Source organism: Anarhichas minor, unplaced genomic scaffold (genome assembly GCF_050575085.1).
Source record: "Anarhichas minor isolate MPS153535 unplaced genomic scaffold, ASM5057508v1 ptg000043l, whole genome shotgun sequence".
Classification (NCBI taxonomy): Eukaryota; Metazoa; Chordata; class Actinopteri; order Perciformes; family Anarhichadidae; genus Anarhichas; species Anarhichas minor.
Genome location: NW_027466489.1, coordinates 4,080,606 through 4,107,132, shown reverse-complemented (window position 1 = coordinate 4,107,132; position 26,527 = coordinate 4,080,606). Strand labels below are relative to the sequence as shown.

General features: G+C 42.1%; 2 protein-coding genes across 5 annotated transcripts; one reads left to right on the top strand and one right to left on the bottom strand.

Moving 5' to 3' along the window:
- Positions 1-13: 13 nt before the first annotated feature.
- pbrm1l (polybromo 1, like) lies at positions 14-11,058 on the bottom strand. Of its 4 annotated transcripts, none has more exons than XM_076111107.1 (30): positions 10,951-11,058; positions 10,432-10,606; positions 10,223-10,320; positions 9,918-10,065; positions 9,674-9,823; positions 9,366-9,482; positions 9,211-9,279; positions 9,000-9,098; positions 8,831-8,916; positions 8,613-8,704; positions 8,304-8,520; positions 8,075-8,216; positions 7,848-7,933; positions 7,400-7,679; positions 7,172-7,274; positions 6,208-6,847; positions 5,656-5,864; positions 5,362-5,553; positions 5,024-5,181; positions 4,671-4,913; positions 4,411-4,556; positions 4,154-4,311; positions 3,677-3,860; positions 3,378-3,576; positions 3,076-3,274; positions 2,696-2,851; positions 1,704-1,865; positions 1,281-1,345; positions 875-1,079; positions 14-448 (listed from the first exon to the last, which is right to left on the bottom strand). In XM_076111107.1, the coding sequence occupies exons 2-30, from the start codon at positions 10,570-10,572 to the stop codon at positions 285-287; spliced, it is 4,908 nt and encodes a 1,635-aa protein (XP_075967222.1). In that variant the 5' UTR covers positions 10,573-10,606; positions 10,951-11,058; the 3' UTR covers positions 14-284. The 4 variants fall into 4 exon arrangements, with proteins under 4 accessions (XP_075967222.1, XP_075967225.1, XP_075967224.1 ...); XM_076111110.1 differs by having other exon boundaries at positions 2,780-2,851; XM_076111109.1 differs by having other exon boundaries at positions 8,613-8,695.
- Positions 11,059-14,017: 2,959 nt separating this feature from the next.
- camk1a (calcium/calmodulin-dependent protein kinase Ia) lies at positions 14,018-26,106 on the top strand. Its single transcript, XM_076110633.1, has 11 exons — positions 14,018-14,534; positions 20,783-20,914; positions 21,822-21,896; positions 22,538-22,676; positions 22,788-22,914; positions 23,207-23,282; positions 23,373-23,485; positions 23,584-23,662; positions 24,628-24,715; positions 24,854-25,022; positions 26,003-26,106. The coding sequence occupies exons 1-11, from the start codon at positions 14,449-14,451 to the stop codon at positions 26,104-26,106; spliced, it is 1,188 nt and encodes a 395-aa protein (XP_075966748.1). The 5' UTR covers positions 14,018-14,448.
- Positions 26,107-26,527: the final 421 nt, after the last annotated feature.

Genomic DNA, 26,527 nt, shown 5'->3' with positions numbered 1-26,527 from the left:
ATGGGGACAAACATTATGAACAAGGTGTTGAGACTTTTATTTTGGTAGTATCAATAAGCCAAAAACAACAACAGTGGGTTTTGCAGCACACTCAATCCCGTGGTGTAAGAAAAGAAAATGCACACACACAAATAACTATGAAGCTCATTATATCAGCTAATAAATATAAAATTGATCACGATTCACTATAAAATATTGCTTCTATCGTCTATCATCCTTCCTAAACTCCGTAGCTTGAGGATAAGAGCAGTGGGTGAGCTGGCTATAGTGGTCATTCCTACAAGTTACAGGTTGTATCCCTGACAGATGTTCAGAGAGTCTCTCAGCATCAGGTCACGCAGGCGCCACAGTGCATCCGCCATGGTCGTGTGGGCTCCTTTGCTCTTCAGCCAGTGTGCTGGCAGCCGGCTCTCCTGCTCTTTGGTCATGTAAGTATCGCGCCTTTGAGCTGGGATGGAAACGCAGGGTTTGAGAAGTTAGTTTAACAAGAAAATGATGCTCATTCGTGTGAGGAGGATGATGTTTCTCCTTTTGTTCAAGCACACAAAATCAAGAGGCACAAGAGCTGATTATGCTCAGTAAGCAAATAATGTATTACTTTGCAGATTACTTTTGCTTCTATCATGTACTGTTCCTGATTTACATGTAAACAGTAATCATATTTCCATTAATAGCAAAGATATTTACAACATAAAAACAGGCTCTAACATGGTGACTTTAGCATCTTAATAACTAAGACATCACAGGGTAGTAAGATCATTAAAACAGTCATGTTTTGTGGTATAATATGAAGTTTCAGTACCATCAATATTGTGTCCACATGAAAGCTTCCACGCACACACACACAATGAAAAGAAGACTTAAGGAACACCACCTTTGAGCGTTTGGTCCCACTTGCTGACGGTGGTAGACTCCGAATTCAAGCCCTCAATGTACTTGAGGTAGGCCTCTGAGTGGAGCACCCTCTGGGTCTTTGGTGGTGGAGCCACAAACATGGGAGTGGTGGGCTGCAGGTGTGAGGGCGGGCCTTGTCCTGGATATGGTGGGGGAGCGTGCGGTCCTGGGCTGAACATGCCAGGCTAAAATACAACAATGAAAATTAGCATGTGGACAATATGTGGAATATTGAATCCTAAGAATAATACGATACAATAAATGTGTTATACATAACAACCAGCAACAAGGCTTTAATTTGTTTATTTACACATTCTTCAGTGAAAACGCAGCATGACGGAATTTGTTATTAAGTAGAAAAGGATGTTTTTAGGACCGGAGCTCACCTGTTGCATAAAGCTTCCTTGTGTAGGACTTCCTGCCATACCATTCATACCAGCGCCCATCATACCTGTTAAATGACAATATTTAGTTTCTGTGCATTTAATAACTCATCCTGGGTTGCTTTATGTTAAGAACTACAACAATGTTTTACAATGACTTGTGAAATTGTTACTTCTTGTATATCAGGTGAATACTAGTAGCGTGGTTTGTTTTCACATGAATTACATCTGTAAATGTGAATGTGGATCCTGTATATTTCAGGTGTGACATGAGAACACTTTGAGAGAGGTTGTTGGAGACCAGAGTGCTACGACTGCTCAGTGAGTAGCTCAGGCAGTGCAGCCTGTGGACCAGGTAAACCCCTCCAGCAGGAGAGACACGACTGGATGGGACTGAGCAGGTGTGACTAGGACAGTGGACCTTACCCTGATGAGGCATGCCAGGGTACCCAGGCATACCTTGCTGGAGATGGTGATGAGGCAGGAGGGGCCCCCCTGCAGGGTGAGGTAGCATTGTGGCCACACTCAACAAGCCCTCATGGGGGCCCTGCATGGGCATATAAGGTGGGCCGTAAGCTCCCATCATGCCTTTAGGAAGAGTGCAAGGAGAGGACAACATATCCATGCATAAGTGACATGCAGCTGACTCTATGATAACATGCACTACTACTGCACACTGTGGCCCCTTTCACACATGCACCTTCAGCTACACATGCTCTTGTAATTATGTTTGCTCAGGAGTGGTGAGACAGTGACAAATGTACAACTCTAATGGACATAGAAGCAGCAATATCCCGGTCTAAAGCTGGCAAGATGTTACCATTTTCTTACTTAATTATGGTTTAAATGTCATGATTTACATCAATCCTCTGGGTAGACTCTGTAAATTCAGAATGGTCATCTTCTGTGATATACTTTTGGTTTTTGTTGTCCAGCTGTGCTGACAAAAATCTTTCTTATCCTGGAGAGCCATGCAATGTCATAGGAGACTAGCCACTGACCTGCTGCATTAGAGACCAATGTGTGAACAACAAAAACCACTGGCTCAACCAAACAACCGGACCTGATGATGCTAAAGGTTCAGTGTGCGTAAGGGGCAGAAAATACAAACGGGTCTGAGAATGTTAGCAGGCAAAACAAGCATTTAAGTTAAATGAAATGTTTAAAAGTTATTCATGGTTATAAATAGATCATGCAGTCAATGTCATGCATTTCCCGATGTGAAGCTAGTGATAGTAAAATAAACATAAAACAATGTGAAAAAGCAGCAAAAGAAAACTGTTGCTTTAAGAATGTAGTTTTGAGATAAATAAGTTTCAAATGTTAGAAAATCAAGAGGATTACGGTTTTCAACAGTCCAGCCTCATTTCCCTGCTGCCTTGTTGTCAAACACTCGTGCTGCCTCTGAGAGGGGTTACCTGACACAGGTGTCATGGTCTGGTTTATCATTCCCATAGTGCTAGGCGAAGGTACCACCCCCATCAGTGACCCTACGGGGGTACCTGCTCTTGGGGACACTTGCTTCTGTGGTGGTCTGTCACGCTCTTGTTGATCCACTATTTTGGCTGCACGTTCTGAAAAACAAACAAATGTCCAAATAATTGCCGTCTTGACTTCCGTTCACATCGGCGCATTTTCTCGCACACACACACACACACACACACACACACACACACACACACACACACACACACACACACACACACACACACACACACACACACACACACACACACACACACACACACACACACACACACACACACACACACACACACACACACACACACACACACACCTTCATATTCAGCTTTCTTGGTAGCCTCAAGGTTCCTCCACTCGGTGCCCACGAGTCGACTCAGCTCCCCAAAGGAGAAGTCTGGGTGTCGGGCTTTGATGACCGCTCGCATTTCACTGCTGAACAAGATGTAGCCGCTCATGTTGATCTTCCTCTTGGCTCCTTCCTTCTTAGATAAGCCCTTTACCTTCGGAGTGGACTTCATGAAGAACCAAAGATGCGAGTTAAAACAAAGTTTGTCTTAATTTGAATATTAGAACATGGGGTTTGAAGATGTGTGCTTCCTGGAGACGTATGGGTACCTGAGGAATGTATGGCACGGTATCCGTATCGCTTGCAAGAGGGGTTTGCACCAGAGGCATAGACGGCGTCTGTGGAGCCTCGTCGTCGTCGTCTATGTCTTCCATATCCTCGTCCTCTACGTCTGCCAGTTTGACCTCAAGCTCGTTGATCTTCTTGTCCAAAAAGGGCGATGCTTCCTTCTGTGGCACCATCAGTTTCCTACACAGGATTAGCAGCACAAGAGAAAACACAAACAGAAATTCAGACTGGGCAAGAAACGGCTTTGAATCAGAAACAGTGCTCTGCTTGACTGACCGACCTGAAATAGAAGATCTCGTCCTCCACCACTTTGGAAGAGTAAGAGAAGCGTTTCAGACCCTTGAACTTTTTCATCTGCTTTTCTGTGTCGATATAGCGGCTCTCGCACAGCAGCATATCCTCTTCTGAAACCTCGGTAGATCTGCATGACAGGTAGTCCTTAAAGGAGGACACCATACATTTGCCTGGAGAGCAGAGGGTGAGAGTAAAAACGTGTTAGCATCATAGATTGGAAGAAATGTAGCCGTAAGGGGAAAAAAAAGGCGGATGAATAATAGTTTGACATTTCAGGTAACAAGCTTCTATGCTTTCCGGTGGAGCGTAGTGTAATGCTGGTTGGTGACTGACAGATGTGAGAGTGATATCAATGTTCGTATTTAACTCGCTGCCAGATATCTTAACTTGTTTCCCACAATGTTGAACTCTTCCCTTAAGTGGATTAACTGTGATGTGTGAACAGAAGTTATTAAAGCAGAACCTGTGACACAGGTAATGGGCAAGGTCTCCTCCAGATGGCTCAGAAACACTTCTCTCTTGTAGAACATCTTTGTGGGTTCGTGCTCCGTTTCCTCCGGGTGAATAAAGATGGGCCCAAAGAAGAAAGTAGTTCCATTCTGAACCCACAGCTTCTCTATCCTGCAGCCCAGTGAAGAGAGCCATGTTACCAATTGTTAATAACCCTAATAATAAGAGGGATTCTTACACTAAAGAGGCAAAAGAAACACTTTCACCCACCTGGCAACCCGGGGCTTTGACAGACCATGTGACTGGATGTAAACACAGTCTCCCACTCTAAACCACATGTTGTTGTAGTGTAACTGTTCATAGTGCTGACAGCCGGGATCAGCTCCACTCATCTCCGTGGGGGCATCTTCTCTCTCCTAAACGAATAAACATGGGCACACAGAGGACTCACGTGTTATTTATATTGTGACAAATATTAACAAATTGTATATTGCCATGTCATAAGCCTAGAAAACACAATGTCACCTCACCTTGTCAATAAAGCCTCCGCTGCCTGCATATGAAATGGTCAGTTTGTCGTAGTCCGGCTTGGCAAACATGGAAGCGACACGGACAACAGGCAACGGCACCTCTCGGGAAACAAGTTTCACAGAGCTCACGGGCACGGCCCAGATCTTGATCTTCTTGAATGACTTGTTCCTGCCGGTGTAGCGAGATTCACAGATGAAGACATTCTCTGCTCTGTAGCCCTCGGGTTGCATTTTGAAATAATCCTACAGATACCAGAAGAAAAAAAAAAAAGCCACGATAAGTTGAACAGATCCTTGAGTCAAAAGAAAACAATGTTTTCTGTGTGTTATTCAGGTTCTGTAGAAGGTCTTACCTTCACAAACAAGACCACACATTTGCCCAGAACTTTACTGATGGACAATTTGTTGTAGTAGTCACTCTTGAAGACCTCCTTTTCCAGAAACTTGCGTGTCGCCAAGTGGAAGGTCTCACTTGGCCTGTAGAACCAGCAGCCGTAGAGCCACTTCCCACCTTCACACGAACAAATAAACAAAACAAGAAAAAACCTCAGTATTTATTAAGAAAATAAAAACATCTAAAATGTTATTGTCATAAAAGGGTACAAGATTAGCTGTTTATGATACAGTTTGCATAATGTCTGAACTGTGGCCAACTGATACCGATGTATTTCTTGGTGTGTTCACGTGTTACCTGCTTCATCCTCCCACAGGCGTTCGATACAGACAATGTGTGGTTTCAGGTTGGGATCTGACGGCTCCACATACACAAAGTCTCCCACATGGTAGGTGATGTTCCCAAAGATGCAGTCCTGAGTGTACACACGCTCTGACTCAGACTCGGACTGACACGACTCTCCTGTCAGGTCCTCGGCTTTCTCCCCCTCTTTAGATGAGAAATACATGATTTCATATTAATACCACGTAAACAATTTAGTACATTCGTAATAACCCGTTTAATGAGCCACATGTGTTCATACACACTCACCTTTGTTTTCCTCAGTCTTTAGCTTGTCCTCCTCAATCTCTTTGGGAATCTTCTCCCTCTTTTCCTGCTCCACGTCGCTGTGCAGGTGTTTGGACGTGTAGTTGAGTGAAGTTGACTGCAGAATCTCTCCATTCTTGCATAGCTCATCCCTGATCTTAATAAAAAACTGTTGTAGCTCCACGGCATCCTCAAATATCTCAGAGTCAGTCCTGCAAATGCAAAAAAGGACAATACATAATCACTTTTGAACACAATTAGGCTGTTTAATAGAGAATATTACACTGTTTTAGCTGAAGTATGCAGGTAAAATCAGTGTATAATCCTGAACTACTTTTTTTTTGTAAGTTGTGCAATTTCATACTGGTCCAAATGTCAATGCGATTTAAAGTTTAAAAAGGGAAATGGCCCAATGATGTGACAACCCTTTTCCATTTGCTGTTTCAATGCAACATTATCTGTTTTCGTTTGGTTTCGTTCCTAGAATGAACAAAACAAACACTTTATTTTCACTGAAATAACCTGAGAAAGACTTTTAAAAATAAGCTGATGTACCTGTGGAGCCTCCTTGCCTTCTCCAACACTTCGAACATGTGTTCCTGGAAGACATCCAGTCTCCTGTAGTGGCCTCGGTCCACGTTCATCCTGATGACATCAAAGTTTTGCGGTGGTTTTTCGGGGGCGGCTGGATCCACAGCGGGGATCTCTGCCAGAGAGTCGCTGTAGCATCGGCCCTCTTCGTCCTGGTGGCCCAGCACGGACACAAACAGGTTCCTGATCAGCTCTCGCACCAGATGTCCCACATTAGGAGGTCCGGAGTCCTCGCCTCCCTCCTGCTGCTTGCGTGTCTCCAGCAGCACCCGGTGCAGCACCAGAGCATCCCGATAGATCAGAGACTCTGGCTCATTGTAAATGCAGGCGTTGTTGAACATGAGAGCGAAATCCTCGAACAGGGCTTCGACGTCTTGGTAGCGACCGGCCGCCATGTGGCTTCGGAGGCGCTCCATGTCGATGGGTCTCTTGATGGTGGCATAGTAGTCGGGCAACTCGGCGCGAGATGGCAGACGAAGAAAGATTGTGCTGAGACGCCGACCTCGGCGGTCGGTGAAGTTTCGCACGGCGTCGTAGAGCTCGTTTAATCTCTGCTGAAGAGGGGTGAGGTATTTGGACTTCTTTGGAGAAACACCAATCTTTCCTAGATACACAAATACACTTAAGATTAGACAGAAATGTAAAACCGAAATGTAACAGCTGCACTCAATCAAGTACAGACCTTAGCAAGAGCTAATAGTGAGGCCATTATATTCACAGTTGCCGTTGTGCCAAGTGGAATAGAAGTTAGTTTACAATAATAGATTAGCTTTCATTTTAAGTTAATTTGTATACTATAATAAAATGACTGAAATCATTGAAGGTTAAATTAAATTATGTTTGAGTACATTTTTTAAAAATTGTTTGCGATGATGTTAAGTGCATCTGATTTTAAATGGGCTAAAACATGGAATATGATCAAACTTACTTAGTTTCAGTTTGGGAGATCCCACATCTTCCTCAGGAAAAGGTCCCAACTCCTTACGCTTGTCCTTCAGTATCTTCTCCAGAACATCAGCATCGTTATACACCTACATTGATGCCCCCCCCCCCCACCCCCAAAATTGTTAGTATCAAAGAAAAATGTAGCTTATGCCAAGATTGTTAAAATAGCAAAGATTAACATTCCACATTTCAAACTGTATGCACCGTCTACCTGAGATCCCTCCTCGTTGTAATGCCGGGCATTTCGGAACATCAACCTCATGTCATCCATGTAAGTGTCCTCTGTCGCGTAGCGTTCGCTGCGGACGTTGTGCTCAATGGTCTTCAGGTCCATCGGCTCCAGGATGACTTTGTAGTAGTCGGGGTAGTCCTTCTTGGACGGTTTGACCATAAACAGATCACAAAGACGGCGATTGGTGCCCGCCTCCCTAGACTCAGTCACTGCTTCGTATAAGTCCTTCATTCGGTTCTTTTTCACATTTTTCTTGTGGCTTCAAGAGAATCAAAGTAGAATATGAATGAGCTTGGCTGGCAAACCAGACACAAAGCTGTATTTGTATTTATTGTTAGCTAGCAAACTACAGATTCTTATTTTTTAAGAGAAATAGCAATGGGTCTACAGATTGAAAATCTGAAGGGAGAGAGAAAACCCTGCATACCTTTTCCTCTTGATGCTCCCGGCATCAGATGACAGAATGCTGTCTCCATCCTCATCGTCCCTCCTCACAAGTTCCCTCTTTTTTGCCTTTACCAACAGGAAGATCAGGTGGACATGTCAGTAGACAAATACACTAATTTCTGCAAAATGCTTCATTTGTTTCTTACTTTACTTTACTTTCATTCTTGGCAACACTAGAGTTAAAACACCTTCTGCAAGAGTCCTTACCTGCAAGATCTGCTGAAGCCTAAATGCCCGTTTGTAAATGCTGGAGTTGGGCATGTTGTAGCGCTTTGCATTCTCAAACATCAGAGTGAGGTCAGCATCCATCTGCTCCACACTTTCATACTCGCAGTTCTTCATTTTTGCCCTTAAGAATAAGCAAAAGGTTATTATGGACTTGCTAATCTGTCATTCTGCCTCTCAACATGGTATCTACCGAGTCATCACTACTTACCGGATCTGCTGCAGAGCGATGGGTTGTTTGATCTGCTGATAGTAGTCGGGGTACTCCCTGCGAGAGGGCAGGTGCTGGAACGGTTCAGAGAAGACCTGGCCCTGGTTGTTCCTGGCACCCCTCACGGCTTCATACAGCTGGAAGATCGGGTTGCTCATCTCCATGCTAGAACTCTGACTCTCAGCCTCTGACTCTCCCTCGTCGTAGCAGACGGAGCCTGTAAACATTTACACGGTGAACTCTTGTTTTTTTTTTGTTTTTTTCAAACACACGGTAGACTTCTCTGCCGCCTGAAGCGCTGATAATTACCAGAGAGCACCGGGTCGTCCTCACTCTCTGAACCATAGTGGAGAGCTACGCTGACGCCAGAAAGTTGATCCCCCTGGCCGGACCTGCGATTTCTAAATAGTAACAGTAAATACAGAAAGACCGTGTAGGTGTTGTTTTCTTTCTGATAATAAATTGTTGGTTTGTGTTTGAGACAAAAATAAAACACAAAATAAAAGTGTCTGATTGTCATTTAATACCTGATGCGAAGACTAGATTTAGTGGGTTCAGCATGTTCAAGTTCAGTCTTCCGCTGGATGAAGACTTTCTTTATGGTGTTAGCATCCTATTCAATAAAAAAAAAAGAGAACAATTGTTAATATTTGGGATGTTGCATCTTGTAAAAAATAAAATCATGAAAGAGTTTACCTTAAAAACCTGAGATCCTGGTTCATTGTACGTTTTGGCATTTTTGGCCATCAGGTCGATGTCCTTGGCCATCGCATTGACACTTTTATAGTATCCAATCTATGCAAATAACATAAATTAGTGCCGACTATTAAAACAAACACCAGGAAGTTCTGAAATCCGCGATTGATTTTTAAGATGAATGACGCATGACAAAGCGATCGGTCACTACCTGTATTCTTTGAGCGATCGTTCTCAGGTCGATTGGTTCCTTTATGATGGCATAGTAGTCTGGGTAATGCTAGAAAACACAGACAGGCCCGTAAATGTCAAGAATTAACGATTTCAGGGCACAAATTGAAGGCTAAAGAATCTTTGAGGACTCACCACTTTGGAAGGCAATTTCTGGAACAGTTCACTGACATGACGCCCTGAGGGATCAGCGTGTGACACTAAAGCCTCCAAGAGTTGCTCAAACAATTCCTTCAAATTGACAGTTGAGGTCTAAAAGACAGATTTGCATAAATTGGTTATTTGGAAATAGTTACTTGTTACAACAAACATGAATTTCCACGAAAAGCATCAATCTAGTCAATACAAAAACAACATACATTTGTAGTGGCATAGTGATGTTACACACTTCAGTCAAACTCACAGGCAAGGCAACTCAACAACACATCTAAAGAGGAACTGACCTCATCTTCGGTTGACATTCCTGGATTATCCATCATATCATCACCATCTTCATCGTCCTCATCTCCGTCCCCCGGTTGCACAAACTCATTCCTTGTTTGCAAATATACTCCCCACAGCTTGCATGCAGCTTGATACTCCTCAGTGTCACTCTGAGTAGTTGAACAGGAAAAGAATTATGTAAATTAAATATGGTTCTACTACTACACCATATTACAGTGACAGATATACTGTAACAGTACTTACCTTGTAGAACGATTTGGCATTGTTGAACATGAGCTGGAAATCTGCAGTGAGCTGCTCCACATCATTATAATCTTCTGACTTCAGTTTGTACTGAATTTTTGTCATATCGATTGGCTGGGACACTGTTTCATAATAATCAGGCTGATTCCTGAAAAAGAACAAGAGTAATCAGGCTCTGTATGTGTGAGACCCGCCCACCAGTCAGACCGTCACATTTCATAAAGTACAGTGTATATCTTGGACAGGTCCACACACTATTCTTTTTAACAATGTTAGGCTCTACGCTGGCCTTTGTGTTGCAATACCTTCTCTTTGGTACCCTTTGGAAAACTTCACTAAGTTGCCTCCCTTGGTCGTCCTTGTGGTCCCTGACAGCATTGAACAGCTCATGGCATACAGCAATCTAAAGGGAACGAGTCGTGAAAATCAAAAAAGGGTTCACACATATAAAATAAGATGTCACATTATTTTTGAAGCGGCAGTTGTAGTGATAGTATAAACCACGTGAATTTACTGTATCTACAGGAGGAACATTTGAGATTCTTCTTCTTTTTCTGCCACTTCCAGGTGTAGAGGAGGCATCGTCCAGGTCACCGCCTCCACTGACGCTGCTGGAGGGGGAAGTGGCCCTTCTTCTCTTGGAGCTCGCTGACATCGCTGGCTTGTTTAACAACAGGCTAGCCCGCTAGCTGCGAACAGAAGTTAACGTTATTGTGGACTTTAGTATGGACTTTAGTATGATTGACACGCGATTAATTATAGTTAAAGTGAACATTGGTCGTCCATCTCGCTATTCACATCAAGGCTAAAACGGGAACAAGAGCAAACTCAACCTGCTAGCGTTAGCACCGCTTCGATGTATGAAACAAAGCAACCAGGCGAGCGGCTGTTAGCTATCTATGTTAGCATCTTATCGTATCTTGCTTGCCGCTTTTCTAATAACGCAGCCAAGTTAAATATTCTAACGTTACCAGAAACACGTGCAAGATGGGATGATTAAAAATATAAAATGACTTTCGAAAGCAAATCGTACCCAAAACGAAGCAAAGTTCGCCGTAGTTCCCTGAGCAAAAATGTGTAACGGCTAGCTAGTGTTGTTTGAAAACTACTGCTGCCCGGAAGTTGAGGTTGTTTTGCGTTTGTGTGTAGAGACGGAACGCGCCACAGAAAACAGTGCTGCCCCTTCGGGGCAGGAGTAGTAATACACCCAATGTTGTTGATACACAATAAAGAAGATACATAATGAACAATAGAAATACATGTTTTAGTGTATATAATGTTAGTAGCCCAACAAGAGTGCTAGTAGTACTAAAAAGACAGTATTTTTTTACGCAGAATTTACAAGGAACCTGTTAAGCACAAACTACAACAATAATATGTATTTATATAGGCCTACTGTAGCACAAAACAGTATTAAAAAATTTTCTCGTTTATTTTTTAAGACAAAGTGCTTTACATAAATAAAAATAGATCAAAACAATGGCAAACGTGTTATGTGATAAATATGTAGTTTACAGGACAAATGAAATAATAGAATAAATGTAAATGTATATCAAAAGCCGATTTGTAAAAAAAGAGAGTCCTTGATAGAGTTTTAAAAGAGCATGTCAAATTATATAAATGTAATATTTTCTAGTTTTAGTTCTACATGTGTAAAAAAAATTAGTTGATTGTGCTGGTTTACTGTAGATGGCAGGAAGGAGTTAAATGTTGAGTTTAAAAAAACCTCTTTAAATCTTTGACACATTTTAATCTTCAGAGTCTGGGTATACAAATGGGGTCAGAGCTCAGATGTTGTGCCTCACTGTCTGATGGCATTTGTATTGCTGCAAAGGGGAGCAATGTTTGACCATGGTCCGAAAATATTCAAACTGTTGGGTTAATAAATATATTTGCACGCTGGCTGTGGCTGAAATAGCTTTAGTTAATACAGATCACATTTGAAGTGTTTGTATACAGTCCACTAATCTAGTTTTTATACGTTTTTGTGGACACATTTTCAATAAATACACCTGCTAAAGGTGAGTGATCAAAATCTAAATCTGAGTATTAACTGCGTTTGGTTGTCTGCTTGGAGAGTGGGATGAGGGGTTAGATGTTTGGGGACAGAGTTGCAGAAACGAACTGTGTTTACAGCATTCAACACGAGGATAACAGAGAAACACAAGGAACACACAGGATCCACATTAAAATAAGGTTCTCCATCAATGTCCTGTTTGAAAACAGCTTGTGGACAATAATACAGAGGTTGGCAAAATAACATGGAACACCTTGCAATGTGTTGGTAAAACAAAGAGTTCAGCAAAAAAACTTCCTTTGAACTTTTCATATGACTGTAAAAAAAGATGGTGAATATATCTTTTTGTATTTTTTCGTGCTAAATGCAGTTGTATTTTGTCCTATACTCTGTTACTTAACATTAGGCCGGCACGCCTCTGCTGGGCTCTGTGACCTGCGACCAACATCCAGGTGTTGATGCTGTGAGAGAGCGAAGCAGGGCGTTGCCTCAAAATGAGTGGGAAACCCGAGGTTTACTTCTCTGCAAGAGCTCATTTGGGCCTATTTGTTTAATAAACCACACTGATATTTAAGTAGCCTATAAAAAGACTTGCATTTAAACAAGCCGCTTGGCTTGTGTGTGCTTTGTCAGTGCTGTGTGATGATCGGCTCATAGGCTACATTTTTCGCAGTGACACGTTCTGCCTGTTTCTCAAAGCCTCTAAAATTGTCTGCACACTCTGACACCGCGGGAGCGCTATTGGCTGCGAGAAGCCTTCTGAAAACGACCAGCATCATGCAAAAATAAAATAAAATAAACGCTGTTCACAAATGACAGACAGTAGGCTCGACTCTCATAAGGTGAAGCGCAGATCACGTTGGAGAACAGCGAGTGTTTTTTTCCTGCTGCACTACGTCCACAGACGTCTGCTTTTCTTGACGTCAGGAGAAGTCTGAGCGCTGCGCACAAGCACAGCAACCAGAACGCTCCCAGAGGGAAGGAGAACACATCACAGCCACAGATCGCAATTTTAGGTACGTCTTTTTTTTTTTTTTACAGTCATATATTCACCGAAATGTATTATCGATCGTGCGTTTTTTTTTTTCTGTCGGCAGTAAAACTTGTAAAGCTGTATGTGTGCGCCTCCGTGTCGCATGCCTGCAGCCTCCTGATCGAACCCAACGATGCTGCCTTCCTTTGACTGCCATACCCTTGAGCGCTGCAGCAGGCTACGCTTCGCACACCCACACCGCCTTTTTCTCTCATGCATGATCGCCAACACGAAAGTGGGACTCATTTTCAGTATCGCAGACCCATCGCACCGGCAGAACGTTTTAATTCCCATTCAACCCCCTGCTTGCCATTCACGCCCTGCAGCCCTAATGCAGAGCAGGCTACCAAATGTTTCTCAGTGGAGCGCAGCTTCCATTTCACCTGAGCTCTTGTAATTGTAGATTTTTTTTTCTTCTTCTTTAGAGCAACCTTATTGTTTAAAGCTTCAGATGTTATATATAGCACAGGTCCCCCAGCTGGTATCTGCCTCTACTGACCATGCGTTTGTTTTTGCGGCGGCGCATGTTCCCTTCACTGTATCTGTATCTGCTGCACTGTTTGCCCTACTTTCTTTTATTCGTTGCTATTCATTGTTGTCCAGTCGGTTGTCAGCAAAGAAAGCTGTAGTTGTTGTGGGTTGAAGCTTTTAGGGGGGCAGTAATCATATTATCTTTCCAGTGTGCAGGTTTATTTTTGTCATTCGTATGAACATTTTTGTTCTTATTCATTCATTATTACCGTACATGACATTTTGCGCAGGCATATATGTTTATTCACATTTATCCTGGCTTATGTCTCTAAAATATAAGAGACTGCATTAAAAGATCAGGTCTGCTTCAGTGTTTTCTTTTACTTGTGATTTCAGTTTATAATCAGTCATCATGCAGATACGAAAAAAACTACTAACTTGTCTTCATGACATTGAGTTCAATCAAACTTGCTGCAATAACATGAGCACTCAATCAGGGAATTCCCTGGTTTCTTAATGACTTAAGTTGAATATTCAGTCAACCAAACTGTAATGGACATATTGAACTGATACTGAAGCACAATATATTATGCAGCCTGAATACTCCTAATGAAGTATAGGCTACCTTATGGTTCAAGGGCTGAGTGCCCATTGATTGTCATATTTCAAATCGTATCTATTATTTCGCCACTGTGTGCTGGAATGATGTTTGTAATAGAGACAGCATCAGAGGGTGGTTCAAAAAGCATGTTACAAAACCATGTTGCCATTGAGGATTTTTTTGTCTTTAACACTTATTTGTATTAAAAGTCACTGGTCTGAACAGTGAACCATTGGTTGGATTTAGCACAATCCTCCTGATCAGAGATGTATCTTGATTTGATTACACATGCAGTGGGTCAAAAACGTAATTGTACATTCTGTGAGATCTACAAAAAATTTTTTTTGTGTTTTATTCTTTCCTTTTTGCCCCATAGCTGTAGTGTGGCGAATCCGACCAGCGTTGTAGGATGCCTCTTGGAGAGGATGGAAATGGATGGAAAAAGAAGACATCAGACATCAAAGAACATTATGACTTCAAAGAAGTGCTGGGAACGTAAGTTGCACTTCTAGTTTAGTGCTGTCGTCAGGTCAAGGCTGACCCTAGACCCTCAAACATCTCAGCTGTGTCAGTTAACTTGCAGGTAACAGAGTACATTTACAAACCACAGAGAGTTGAAGAAACCAAGAGGGTCAAAGGGGGGCACAACTCATTCTTTCCCCCATCTGTGCATGCTGTCAGGGCTGCAGTGTTTGAGTCTGGACTCTGGAGTCCCTCTAGAAATTTGACAGACATTTTGGACGTGCCTGTCACTTCTGCCTATTTCGACTCAGACTTGTCTTGTTCTTGGCCGCTGTTGGATACTCAATCTTTTCCCACTTGCCGAGAAGTATTCAAAGACGCATTTCTTTCCCTCGGCCAGTTTGACTTTCCTCTGAGCTGGGCAGAAACATTTGAAATGGATTCAAGTTTTTATGGGTTGACTGTTCAAAGTAAATAGCAGAGTATATAATAACAAAAGCAATAATAACTTTACTTCATCTAGTTTTGGAAGCAGTTAATATATTTCCACGTTGTTGGTCTTAGTTATAGCCATAACTGTGAGGGGATCATGAGTTCTAGGTAGTCTGGCCTTCATGTTAGCTCTGACTTGGTTGTTGTCAGGAGAGAGGAGTCCTGAATGGATGCGAGGCAGTTGTCAGTGACAAACTAGTGAAAGCTCATGTTTCATCGTGCTACTTGCCCTAAAGCTAAATTATAACAAAATTCAGTGGTTCTTTCTTATCGCCCACAAGTTATAAGCATACGAATAACACTACTAAACTTAATGAAACCTGCAATATCTTAATATAACCTGTCTATATCTGAATATGTAGTCAGCTGCACCTTCCTCTGCTCATGTGATGACTGACTGGAGCGATGTGAGAGACATGTTGTATGAACAAGGCAATAAAAGTTATGTATTGATCTTAATTTCTTAAAGGATCAAGAGCAAATGTATGCTCATGGCAAAAGCAAAGATTACATAAACCCGTTCCTGCAGATTTCTCTGAAAAACGTTTCAAAAGTTCAACTCACCTACGTGTGTGATGTGGCCTGGTGGCAACCTCTTTCTATTGTTTGTAGTGTGGAATCTAAAATAGATCACATTTACATAAACATTTAAATAAATACACATTCAGTTTGTTATAAATTGCTGAATTAATCTCAAACCAGCAGGGAAAAGGTTGCCTTGTAATGGTGAGGGCTGGACTCACACAGACCTGTGACTGCGCTTCCCAGGGGGACACGACTTCGCCCAGATGGTCAGGGGGCACATTCAGATGGTCAGGCTGCCCCCCCCCCCCCCCCCCCCCAGACTAAGTAGAAGTGACCTAGCACACGTCCACCTGTGATGACACAAGTGTGCCATATGGACTGTGTTTATTTTATATCTTCTTGGAATCACACCTGCTTCCCCAGAGAGGCTAGAAGCAGATTTTAATGGCTGTGCAACTTTGGTTCACATCCAAAAAAGTGAAATAGCAGTGGGCTGGTGATGAGGCTGTCTGGTTATGTCGAGTGCTGTAGGAGGACATCAAATAAGACTCCATCGGTCTCATATGTCTCACGTCTTAGAGCTGCACATGCTAGATGCAGTGCACTTTGACAGTTTATCTGAGAACACACAACTGCTGCTAAATGCTGGTAACTTCTGTTATGAATCCACTCAGACTCACAGGAACTTAAAACAGTGATTGTAATTTGAAGTATAATGTGAAGGGTTATATAACAAGGATTGAAAGAGTGAATTGCCAGGATAGTCAGTCCCAGATTGCTTAATAAAGATGGGGGGGGGGGGGGGGGCTGTAGTAATATTCTTTCCCTCCTGTCACCATAGCTGGACCTGGCACAGAGGGCAGAATTAATGTGTTGACGGGAAAGCTCCTTATGGTCGAAGAGAAGATTACAGAGGAGCTTTATCCAGGAATTCAGTGCACAAAGTTAATTGATTTATGTTGAAATATCAAAATCCAGATCCAGCTAATCCTCATAGTTCTACCTCTGTTTGGAGTCCACTTCAGGACAAGCTGTCCCAGGGTTAGCAGATTGAAACAATTCCCCCACGCTACAGATATCATTTCTGTCAACCTTTGGTTGCACATGTTTTTAGTTTTTCTAACTATCACTTTTCTCCTGTCATTGACTCATCTACCTATGATGAAATCATGAGACATGCCAAGTGTATAGCTCTGATAAAACTCTCTATATGGAGCCATACATCTGTTGCAATTTTGCCAAGTGATGGCGGAACACACTTTATGAGATTACAGCTAACTTTTTTTTTTGTTGGGGTGGGACTTGAAGGAGTAGTGATATATGAAAATGAGTTCAGTGTGTGAGTCCTAGGGACAGAGAAATCCCCACAAGCTGGCAGCTTGTGGGACAGTTAATAAATTAATATCAGACCCCAAATATAGCAGTAAAAACAGTTTAAAGGTGCTACATATGAGATTAGGAGCATTTTGATTGCTTCTTAACTGCTCTCAACCGACGTCTCGCAGCTAATGGTTCTAACAGTGCAAACTATGGCAAACGTGCTGACAGAGCTGACAGGGTGAGTGCTTCCACGACAAATCTGTCAGATGCCGTAGCTCGGCTTACAAGAGTGACTTTACACTCTGCTCAGGTAGACATTACTCCACTACATCTTTAAATAGCAAATAGTTGCTGCTACAATAATGCTCTGAATCCAGTAAATTGCACCTCCACAGCAGAGTACTTCTTGTGTGAGAATATATGGTCGGCCTTTGTGAACTTGTCTGCCAACTCAAAACAATGAGCTCAAAACAACGAAACCTGCATAGAGCTGCAGAATTTGGTTCTGATTTCCAGTAAGAGCAGCAGTTCCAGCACCCCTTTCTTAAAAGGCTATTTTATTGAATATTAGAATACTCATTGTTTAATTGAGTTTTAACGTCGAAGTGGAAATTCAGAGACAGATGTTAGGCCTATGATAGATGCATTTTGTACTCAGAGCCAAAGCATAAGAATGGTGCCTTAAAAAAGAAACAAAGATAAGAACTAGAAATGGGGGAGGTGAGTTTTAAGAACTACTCGTGCAGTCCAGGTGGATAATGTGTAGGAGCATGAACACTGTGACGAGTACTTAACACTGTTGGAAAGCTCTCATGCTGGTTGTTTATAGAGAAGAGCAGAGGAGTTAAGAGGTTTGACCTATGCATGACTTTAGTGGAGTAGATGGAAAAGTGAATGATCCAGTCCCAAGCTTTGTTGATGTGAAGTTGTAGTTTTTTTTCACAATGACTCCGACGTAACAATGAATGTGGAGATTGTTTGGAATGGGATAATACTGTAAGTCTGTACATATCCACTCCTCTCTGTGTCTCTTTCTCTCAAACACACACACACACACACACACACACACACACACACACAAACACAATATGGATTAGGTTGAAAATAGAAAGCTTTTTCGGGACTTGGAGGCATGTTGGACTTGAAGGGCGCTCTTGCATCAGGGGATATCGATAAACTTATGGATGCTCGAAGCTGTCTGCAACAGGTCCAAGGGGCCTGACTGACCTGATTGATGGTGTATCTTTAGAACAAAAAAAAGAACATTATGAACAACATTTGACATTGCTGCACACATCCATCATATTCAGTGCAAATGGGATTTAATTACATCACACTTTTTTGTCAGGCAAAGCCTTTAAGACATGGAGGAGTGCAAGAAGAGCACAGTTGTCACAGCGAAAAGCAAGGAGAGACACTGACAGCAGTATGAGAATGTGTGAATCAATATTTTCCCATATGGACAGCTGGGATTAAAGCGTCTTCAACAACCTGTGTGTGATGTGTTTGTGTGTCAGACAGAGTCCCACGCTGTGGTATCTATCTATCTATCTATCCATCCATCCATCCATCCATCTGTCCACCCATCCATCTTAGGGAGGTTTAAATTGTCTAAAAATATGTGTTGACAGTCTTGTTCGTGTACACAGAAACAGCCGAGCGTCAGCTGTGTGTCTTGAGGCCAATGAGTCATACGAAACTTATTTATTTTAATTTGTTAACAGCAAGTTAATGTGCACGCCAGGACTATTTATTGGCATGAAATAGATAAAATGATGATTCAAGATATCAGTGGTCTGTTGCTGATTGCTGGAGTAAAAAAAAAGGAACTGTGTGTTCTAATCTGAGACTGAAGAATCGAAGTCTTTAAATCTGGACAATAATCATTTCACTCCTGCCTATAGTGCTGAGACTTACACATCAGCTGTTAACTAAATCTCATCCGTGGTGAATAACAGTAGCTTCTTCCTTTCTTCCTCTGACTGCCGTCCCCCTGAGAGCCCATCCCTACTCGGTCTCCAAGTAGAAATTAGCAACTGGATGCTTCCAGTAATTACAACGTGTCTCACGGCAACAGAAAGGCAAGCTTTTCTTTTTCTTTTGAGGAGTAACATAGATAAAGCATGGATCAGGTCACATACAGTATGAAATTGAGTTAATATTTCAAGGCAGATATTTACTGTTTGTTTCTGTCAGTAATACTGTTGATAATATAAAATAACGCTATACTGATACTGTTGTTACTGCCATCTTCTTCTTACTGTAAACTGAATTTAAACTAGAATACATTTCAAACATGATCTGGTTCCAACTTCTCAATCGTTAGGTTCTGCTGCTTTTCTCTTTGGGTTTTGATCTGTTGGTATGAAAGAATAAGATATTTGACACCGTTGCCTTTTCACTATAAAAGTCTTTCTCCATGCATGACCAGAAGCAGACACATTTCAGTTCCCACAATAAATACACCTTTAGGGCCACTTCGTGTCTGTCTCCCTGTCCTGGCCAACTGCCCCTTCTATTTTACAGTAAACGGAGAATAAGACTAAATCGATTATTACACACCAATAATAGAGTTTTGTCGCTCCTGATCCTCTGAGGAATCCCCCACTCTAAATGCTGCAGACTTAAACACATTAAAATGCTTTCATGGGTCGATGAGAATTGGAGCTTCCTGTGATTTTGCTTTGAGATTATTTTAAGGACTGTTTAAAAAATGAAACCGGAGATGTGTGTGAGAATCGTCTCCCCTCGTGTGCATCAGCTTCACTGTGCAAATGTTTCTGCTGCGCTGCTTCGTTGAGCACAAGATGGCCACGGTACAAAGCTCAAGGATTACCGCAGTTCCACACTGGGCATTTATTGTGACATGGTTGATGGGAGGAGGTGCACAAAGAGACGGTCGGGGTTGCACAATGACTTTAGTGCTTTATAATTAATAACTGTTAAAAGCAGAATAAACAGAACGTGAGAGAGGTTTGCCTCCTTATCACATGGTTGTTGTTGTTGGCAACAGCCGTGTGATGTCTGCATCCTTTCATTTTAGGGTTGCACACTTCAGTGAACTTCAGATTGAGAAGTCCTCAAGGTGTTCCACAGTGTGACGGATGGAAAGGAAGAGGGAAAACATCAACGTTGAACTCCCATTGTGTATTGCATGACGGTGCTGTTTCACACGCATGTAAAGGATCCCTGCGGTTGCTAACAATGTTTGTGCGTTCAGGCCTCCTCCTGAGCTCCCTCCCACGCTCCTTTGGGGAGATTGTGTAAATACACACTCTTCTGCCTCTCGCCATCACCATAATACATAATGCAGTTGGCTCTCCCTCAGAAACAGCCACACCACATTTACTGTATCTATTATTGAAGAGATTAAAAATAGTTTTTTTTATTTAAACAAGTGATATAAATGTCTGTATGCATCTGTTGCTCCACCTCCTGAGCATTTTCTCAGCCCCAAAAGCTCTCAGTAATGTCACCATTTTGAATTATTCATCTAAACACCACACACACACACACACACATACACACACACACACACACACACACACACACACACACACACACACACACACACATACAGATGGCTGGTATTTGGAGATTTTTTTAAAACCTTGCAGATTTTTGAGAGGCAGTTTTAGGAGGCCAGAAACATATCAAACTGTTCTTCATTTAGTGTGGGAATCAACCACAAACACACCATTGCACTGAAGAAATATGAAGAATTATAAAATGATTTGCAAGAAAAGCTTTGAATGTCTGTCTCATTAGTTCCTTCTTAGAATTTGTAAAATCTGTCAAATTTAAACCCATCATGGCCCGTAGAGCCTAAGAACAATACTCTCCCATCTTGTCTATTTCACCCCACACTCCAACACATTCCTCTTACTTGCTTTAACGTTTGCATATGTTTGTGTGTGTGTGTGTTTCGACTGCCTGTGTTTCAGGGGAGCTTTCTCAGAGGTGGTACTAGCAGAGGAGAAGAGGACTCAGAGGCTAGTGGCCATCAAGTGCATCCCCAAGAAAGCATTGGAAGGCAAAGAGAACAACATCGAAAATGAGATTGCTGTACTACACAGGTGAGGTCACCTAGGTTCCTCGCAATGCGTCAGCGGGTGCTTTGTGTCCAACGGGACAAATTAGTCAGGGCAGTGTCTTCCAGCAATGCATGCGCAGATGCATAATATATGCAAGGGGTCAATTGAATGGGTGACTAAATGCACTGTGTCAGTAGAAACAGTAGGATTGTGCACCGGAAATGTCAGGAGTAAAGAAGATAGACCTATTTTTAGTGTCCCTGTTGCCAGGGCAACAGCACACAGAGGCGGAGATGGTGCGGAGTTCCCCGCAGCAGTGTATTGAAGAAAGAGAAAGAGACAGAGAGGGTGGGGGAAGTGGAGAGGGGGGTAGGGTACGATAGAAGGAGAGAGATATGGCAGAATGGGAGGAGTGGAGTTTGGTCAAATACCTAAAGTCACTATTAGATAAATGAGAGAGTCATGAGAGTGAGAGACTTGAAGGAAGTTAATCTGAAAAAAACACCATTTCTACTAAAAGTCCCATCTCAGCTGCCGATGTGTTACAGCGATGCTGTGTCAACTTGACTTGAGAGCCAAGAGAGATGCTCGACTGTCTGTTGGCTGGTTCATAACAGTAAACAATCCAATTGGTGAGATTCTGTCAAGCCCTACAACTACAATATCCAAAACTGGTCTTTGCTACTGGTTCCAGCTGCATACCGGTCATTGTGTTTCTTAGCAAGAGGTCGTTACTGTATCTAGAGCTTTTCTGTATCTGATCTGAGAGGCTTTTTCAATTTATATTGTAGGAGATGAGGGAAAACGCAAAGTTCTGATCCCAATTAACTGCATGCCCTTTCATAGAAAATAGAGAACAGATAGTTTTGAATTTGAATAATGCAGCAAGAACCTGGTGACCAATTTAAAACAGAAAAGTTACGATTTCTGTCCATTTAATCCTCCTCAGAATCAAGCACCCCAACATTGTTACGCTGGAGGACATCTTTGAAAGTACATCCCACCTATATCTTGTCATGCAGCTGTAAGTTTTTCTTTCTCTTTGTCTTACACAAGGGCCAATAATACGATAGATGCTAGGTGCATTTAGCATACATTTTCACTGTCAAGATTTTATTCATCAATTTGTCGGTTTACTGACAATTTATTGGCAAGAATTTGTCAAACAAAAATGTCTAGTTCGGAGTGTTTAAATGGACTATTGGCTGATTTTCTCTGTTTACCATAATTGTAAGTTTAATATTTTGGGGTTGGGGACAAAACAAAACATTTAAAAATGTCGCCAGGGGATCTGAGAACTTGTGATGGCCGTTTTACTACATTAACATTCAGTTAACATTCAGTTTTCCCCTTTTGTTTCCCCTCAAATAGCTTTTAGGATCATCTTATTCCACATTCTATTGCCATATATATTTATATATGTCACATGTGCATCATGTATCTGTATCAATTAAAATACTCAAAGTCAAAGTACATTTTTAACTGCACCAAATAATCTAGATGTCTTCTGTATCATTTTACTCACAATTTCTGTAAAATTATATTTGGCAACATATATATCTAGAATTGAATTTTTTCGTGGTTTGAACAATATTTGGCTGCACAGCGTGAGCGTTACTTACAGCCCAAAATCAATACAAAACCTCTCTGATTTTCACCTGGCAGGGTATCTGGAGGCGAGTTGTTTGACAGGATTGTGGAGAAAGGTTTCTACACAGAGAGAGATGCCAGCCAACTCATCCACCAGATCTTGGATGCAGTCAAATACCTCCACGATATGGGAATCGTTCACAGAGACTTGAAGGTATCATTGCTCAGGGAAGACAGAAATAAAACAGCTCAATCTGGCTTGCAGTTGACGCTTTTTTTCCTTTTTCTAACCCTCCTCTTTGATTGCTCTTCTTGTCATCGGCAGCCAGAGAATCTGCTGTATTACAGTATGGACGAAGACTCCAAAATCATGATCAGTGACTTTGGACTGTCAAAGATCGAGGGAGCAGGCAGTGTCATGTCCACAGCCTGCGGTACTCCTGGATATGTGGGTAAGGCCTTCATTTCACTGGTCAGCCAGACTCTCCTCACCTCCCCCATCTCTTTCATGTGAATTTAGCACTTGCTGTTTCAACTGATATCCCCTCTATATTCATTTAGCTGTGAGAAGCTCTTTCATCCACTTCTGAGTCAATTGCAAGTGTTTCACAAGTGCTCTCTACCTGTTTAACGTGACCTGGATCACATAGTATTACAGAAACGGTCAAGATTACTTGAATTCAACCCCTCTGCAGCTCTATTTTTCTACTTTTCCTGAATGTCTGCTGTGTTTGTGTATCACAGCTCCCGAAGTGCTCGCTCAGAAGCCGTACAGCAAAGCAGTGGACTGCTGGTCCATAGGAGTTATTTCTTATATTCTGTAAGTCTGAGCTCATTCATCACTGAGAAGTGTGTAAAGCCATGTAAAGTTAGTAATAGTATTGATTATGTTCCAATATCGCTCCCTCAGGTTATGTGGATATCCTCCGTTTTACGATGAAAACGACTCCAAGTTATTTGAGCAGATTCTGAAAGCGGAGTATGAATTTGACTCTCCGTACTGGGATGACATCTCAGATTCAGGTACTACCCATTACTAAAAATATGTACAGCAGATCCACGAGTGATAACTAGCAGATCAGAGTTGAGTATTACTCCATGAACTTGATTTTTGTTTGCAGCCAAAGACTTCATCTGTCACCTAATGGAGAAAGAATCATTGAAGAGATATACATGTGATCAGGCCCTCCAGCATCCATGGTAAAAAAGTCAAAATACTCACTATCTTTATATCTCAAAGAATATCTAAAAACACACTCATCCCTTTCAATATGCTTGTGTGTAGTGTCGAAATCTATTTGCCAATTAGTTGATTAGTTGACGGAACTTAAAAATGAAACAATTTCAATTTTCTCATGCATTCTCTAGCTTTTAGATGTTCTCTTTGGGATTTGGACTGTTGGTCGAAACACCGAAACGTGCAATTTAAATACGTCACTTTGGGTTCTTGAAAATGATAATGGACAGTTTTCACTATTTTCTGACTTTTAACAGACTAAATGAATAACTTGAGAGAAAAAGTGAGAACAATGTATAAAACAATTGAAAAAGATATTAATAGTAGGGCTGCATCTAACCATTTTTTTAACATTATTGATTAATCTGTTGATTAGTTTTTCGATTAATTGATTAATCTCTGTTAAAAATTCTCATTCTGATTTTCCAGAGCCAAAGGTGACACATTCAAATATCTTGTTTTATCCAACCATCAGTGCTGTGTCAGTAGTTCAAGTGTGGTCAGGGGAACCCCAGCAAAAGGGGAATAATTAATCTTCCCCATAATTCTACCCATAAGCAACACAATGGCCGAATATAAGTCTATTTTGGTCATGGGTTTCATACACTTTCTGTAATAACACATCCAAAAGAGGGAACCCTAGGAAAAAATCTTATCAAATAGGGATCCACAGTCTAATTTGTGTTAGTTTGAGGACCATCATGCATTGCATCTGTGACAAAGAAAAGTATCAAATATTCACAGACGCTGGGACTAGCTAAAGTTTGGCATTTTGTTTGAAAAAATGACTGGAGCAATGAATCAATTATCAAAATATTTGCTGATGTATTTTTCTGTCAATCTACTAATTGACAAATAAGAAGACGAATAAGCCTCAGCCAGGTGACGCAACTGCCTGCATATTCTGTGATTCTTGTTGACTTTTCAGGATCTGTGGAGACACAGCTCTGGACAAGAATATCCACGAATCTGTCAGCGCTCAAATCAAGAAGAACTTTGCCAAAAGTAAATGGAAGGTCAGTGCCATGGCTGAATCGTGAACGTGCAGAAATTAAGATTGGCAGACACACATTTTGTACACCTTTGCTGTTTTTCTCCCTCAGTAGCTGTCAGACACAGACAGGCTTTTCCTTCCTCTCTCTCTGTCCATGCAGCAAGCATTTAATGCCACAGCGGTGGTGCGCCACATGCGGAAGTTGCAGCTGGGTACTAGTCTCGAGGGACCTAGTCAGATTACTCCCACCAGTCCCTGCCATGGACATCTGCTCCCGGAGGAAGAGGAGGAGGAGGAAGACGATTTGGGGAATGGGGAGGAGGAGAGCTGTAAGTTATCAATAAATGAACAAACACTCTCAGTCTATTTCAGACGTCTGGCTCTCTTCACATACAAGAGTCATGCCACAGTATGTTAGAGGGTTACTGATGTAATGGATATTGAGCTACATTGTATATTCACAGTATTTTAACCTTCTTGCAGTCAACTTTGCAATGATACAACTGTCTTGAGCAAGTATCTTTCTCATCTCTACCAACTACCCAATATGATGCAAATGCAGCATTAGGAAAAGGAGGACGCAGGTTTGGCTGGTCTAAGACAAATGTGCAGAAAGCAGAAAGGAAGAGATCTTCCTCAGGCATTGACATCCAACTTTGAGCCTTAGACGGTAGAGAAGGGGAAGATGGGAGAGGTTCGCACGGGATTGAATGAAAGAGGGAGGATGGCGGGGATGAAAAGGGGGATGACAGGATGAATGAGTGCGTAGAGGGATAGAGGGAGGGAGGTGAGTGGGTCAGGGCAAGAGAAGGGAGTCAAGAAAACTGAGACAAACAGGAGAGGATGGGTCAACTTGTAAGGTTTGACAAGTGATGAGAGGTTTAGATGAGGCATGACTGTTCTCCTGAACATAAGATAACCTGTGAAAGGAACATTTTATTTTCAACCTGGGTCTTATTCTCTTAATGAAAATAACTTTTGTTCATGCTAACCTTGCACATGCCACCAACAAACACTTGTCTCTGACAGAAAGTAAACACAGAAATTAGCACCCAGTATTAGTTAAATATGAAGTGCTAACTTCATTGTGAAGGAAATTAATTTGAAAAGCTTTAATGAGCTCCTGCTGCTTGGTCAGATATGTTGTTTTGAAGGTGTCAAATTTCCCAAATCTCTACAAAGGACGCGGTGAGTGCAAGGATATTACGACCCATATTCAGAATGGCCATTATTATGAGTATATACTATTGAAAAGTACCAGAACATCCCTTTTACTTCATATGCTCCCTTGTTTGGCTCTAATCACTAGTGTCCCACTTTGAAGACGGCCGTCGCGGAAGCACCGAGGGCAGCACAGACCGGGACAGCCTGAGAAGCTGCACCTACTGCTGCAGGCCAGCCAGTCGCGTTTGAGCACCTCCCGTGGTTGTATCCCCGGAGCACCCAGAGCCCGCCCCCGCCCAGTCTGGCCAGGAATGCAGAGTAGTTATCAGGCAGTGTCCTACAGAGTACATCCACAGCGAGCAGGTCACTGTCACAGTGTGGAGAAACATAACGCAAGTCTTTTTCCCCCCCGTAAAAAAACACATCCGAAATCAAGACACGCAAGTTTAAAATTAAATTTGTTGCAGAACAGAATGCAAGGCTATGCCGAGTGGACAGTGACTTAAAGAAAGGGCCAGTCTGCCTGATTAGCAACCTAACATGTAGTTGTCCTTTGTGCAGCGTCAGCAGACAGGGGTCATTTGACAGCATGTACATTACAAAATGTGGCTCTGGATGTTACCTAACAGGAAGGATCCAAGCCTCTGGAGTCTGAATCAAAGATGAGGCA

Coding starts and splice junctions, on each gene's coding strand:
- pbrm1l (XM_076111107.1), bottom strand. CDS start 10,572: ATGTCAGCGAGCTCCAAGAGAAGAAGGGCCACTTCCCCCTCCAGCAGC. Junction 8,705..8,830: donor AAATCTAGTCTTCGCATCAG/GTATTAAATGAC, acceptor GTTACTATTTAG/AAATCGCAGGTCCGGCCAGG. Junction 5,865..6,207: donor AAGGCAAGGAGGCTCCACAG/GTACATCAGCTT, acceptor TTGCATTTGCAG/GACTGACTCTGAGATATTTG.
- camk1a (XM_076110633.1), top strand. CDS start 14,449: ATGCCTCTTGGAGAGGATGGAAATGGATGGAAAAAGAAGACATCAGAC. Junction 20,915..21,821: donor GAGATTGCTGTACTACACAG/GTGAGGTCACCT, acceptor AATCCTCCTCAG/AATCAAGCACCCCAACATTG. Junction 23,283..23,372: donor GGAGTTATTTCTTATATTCT/GTAAGTCTGAGC, acceptor TCGCTCCCTCAG/GTTATGTGGATATCCTCCGT.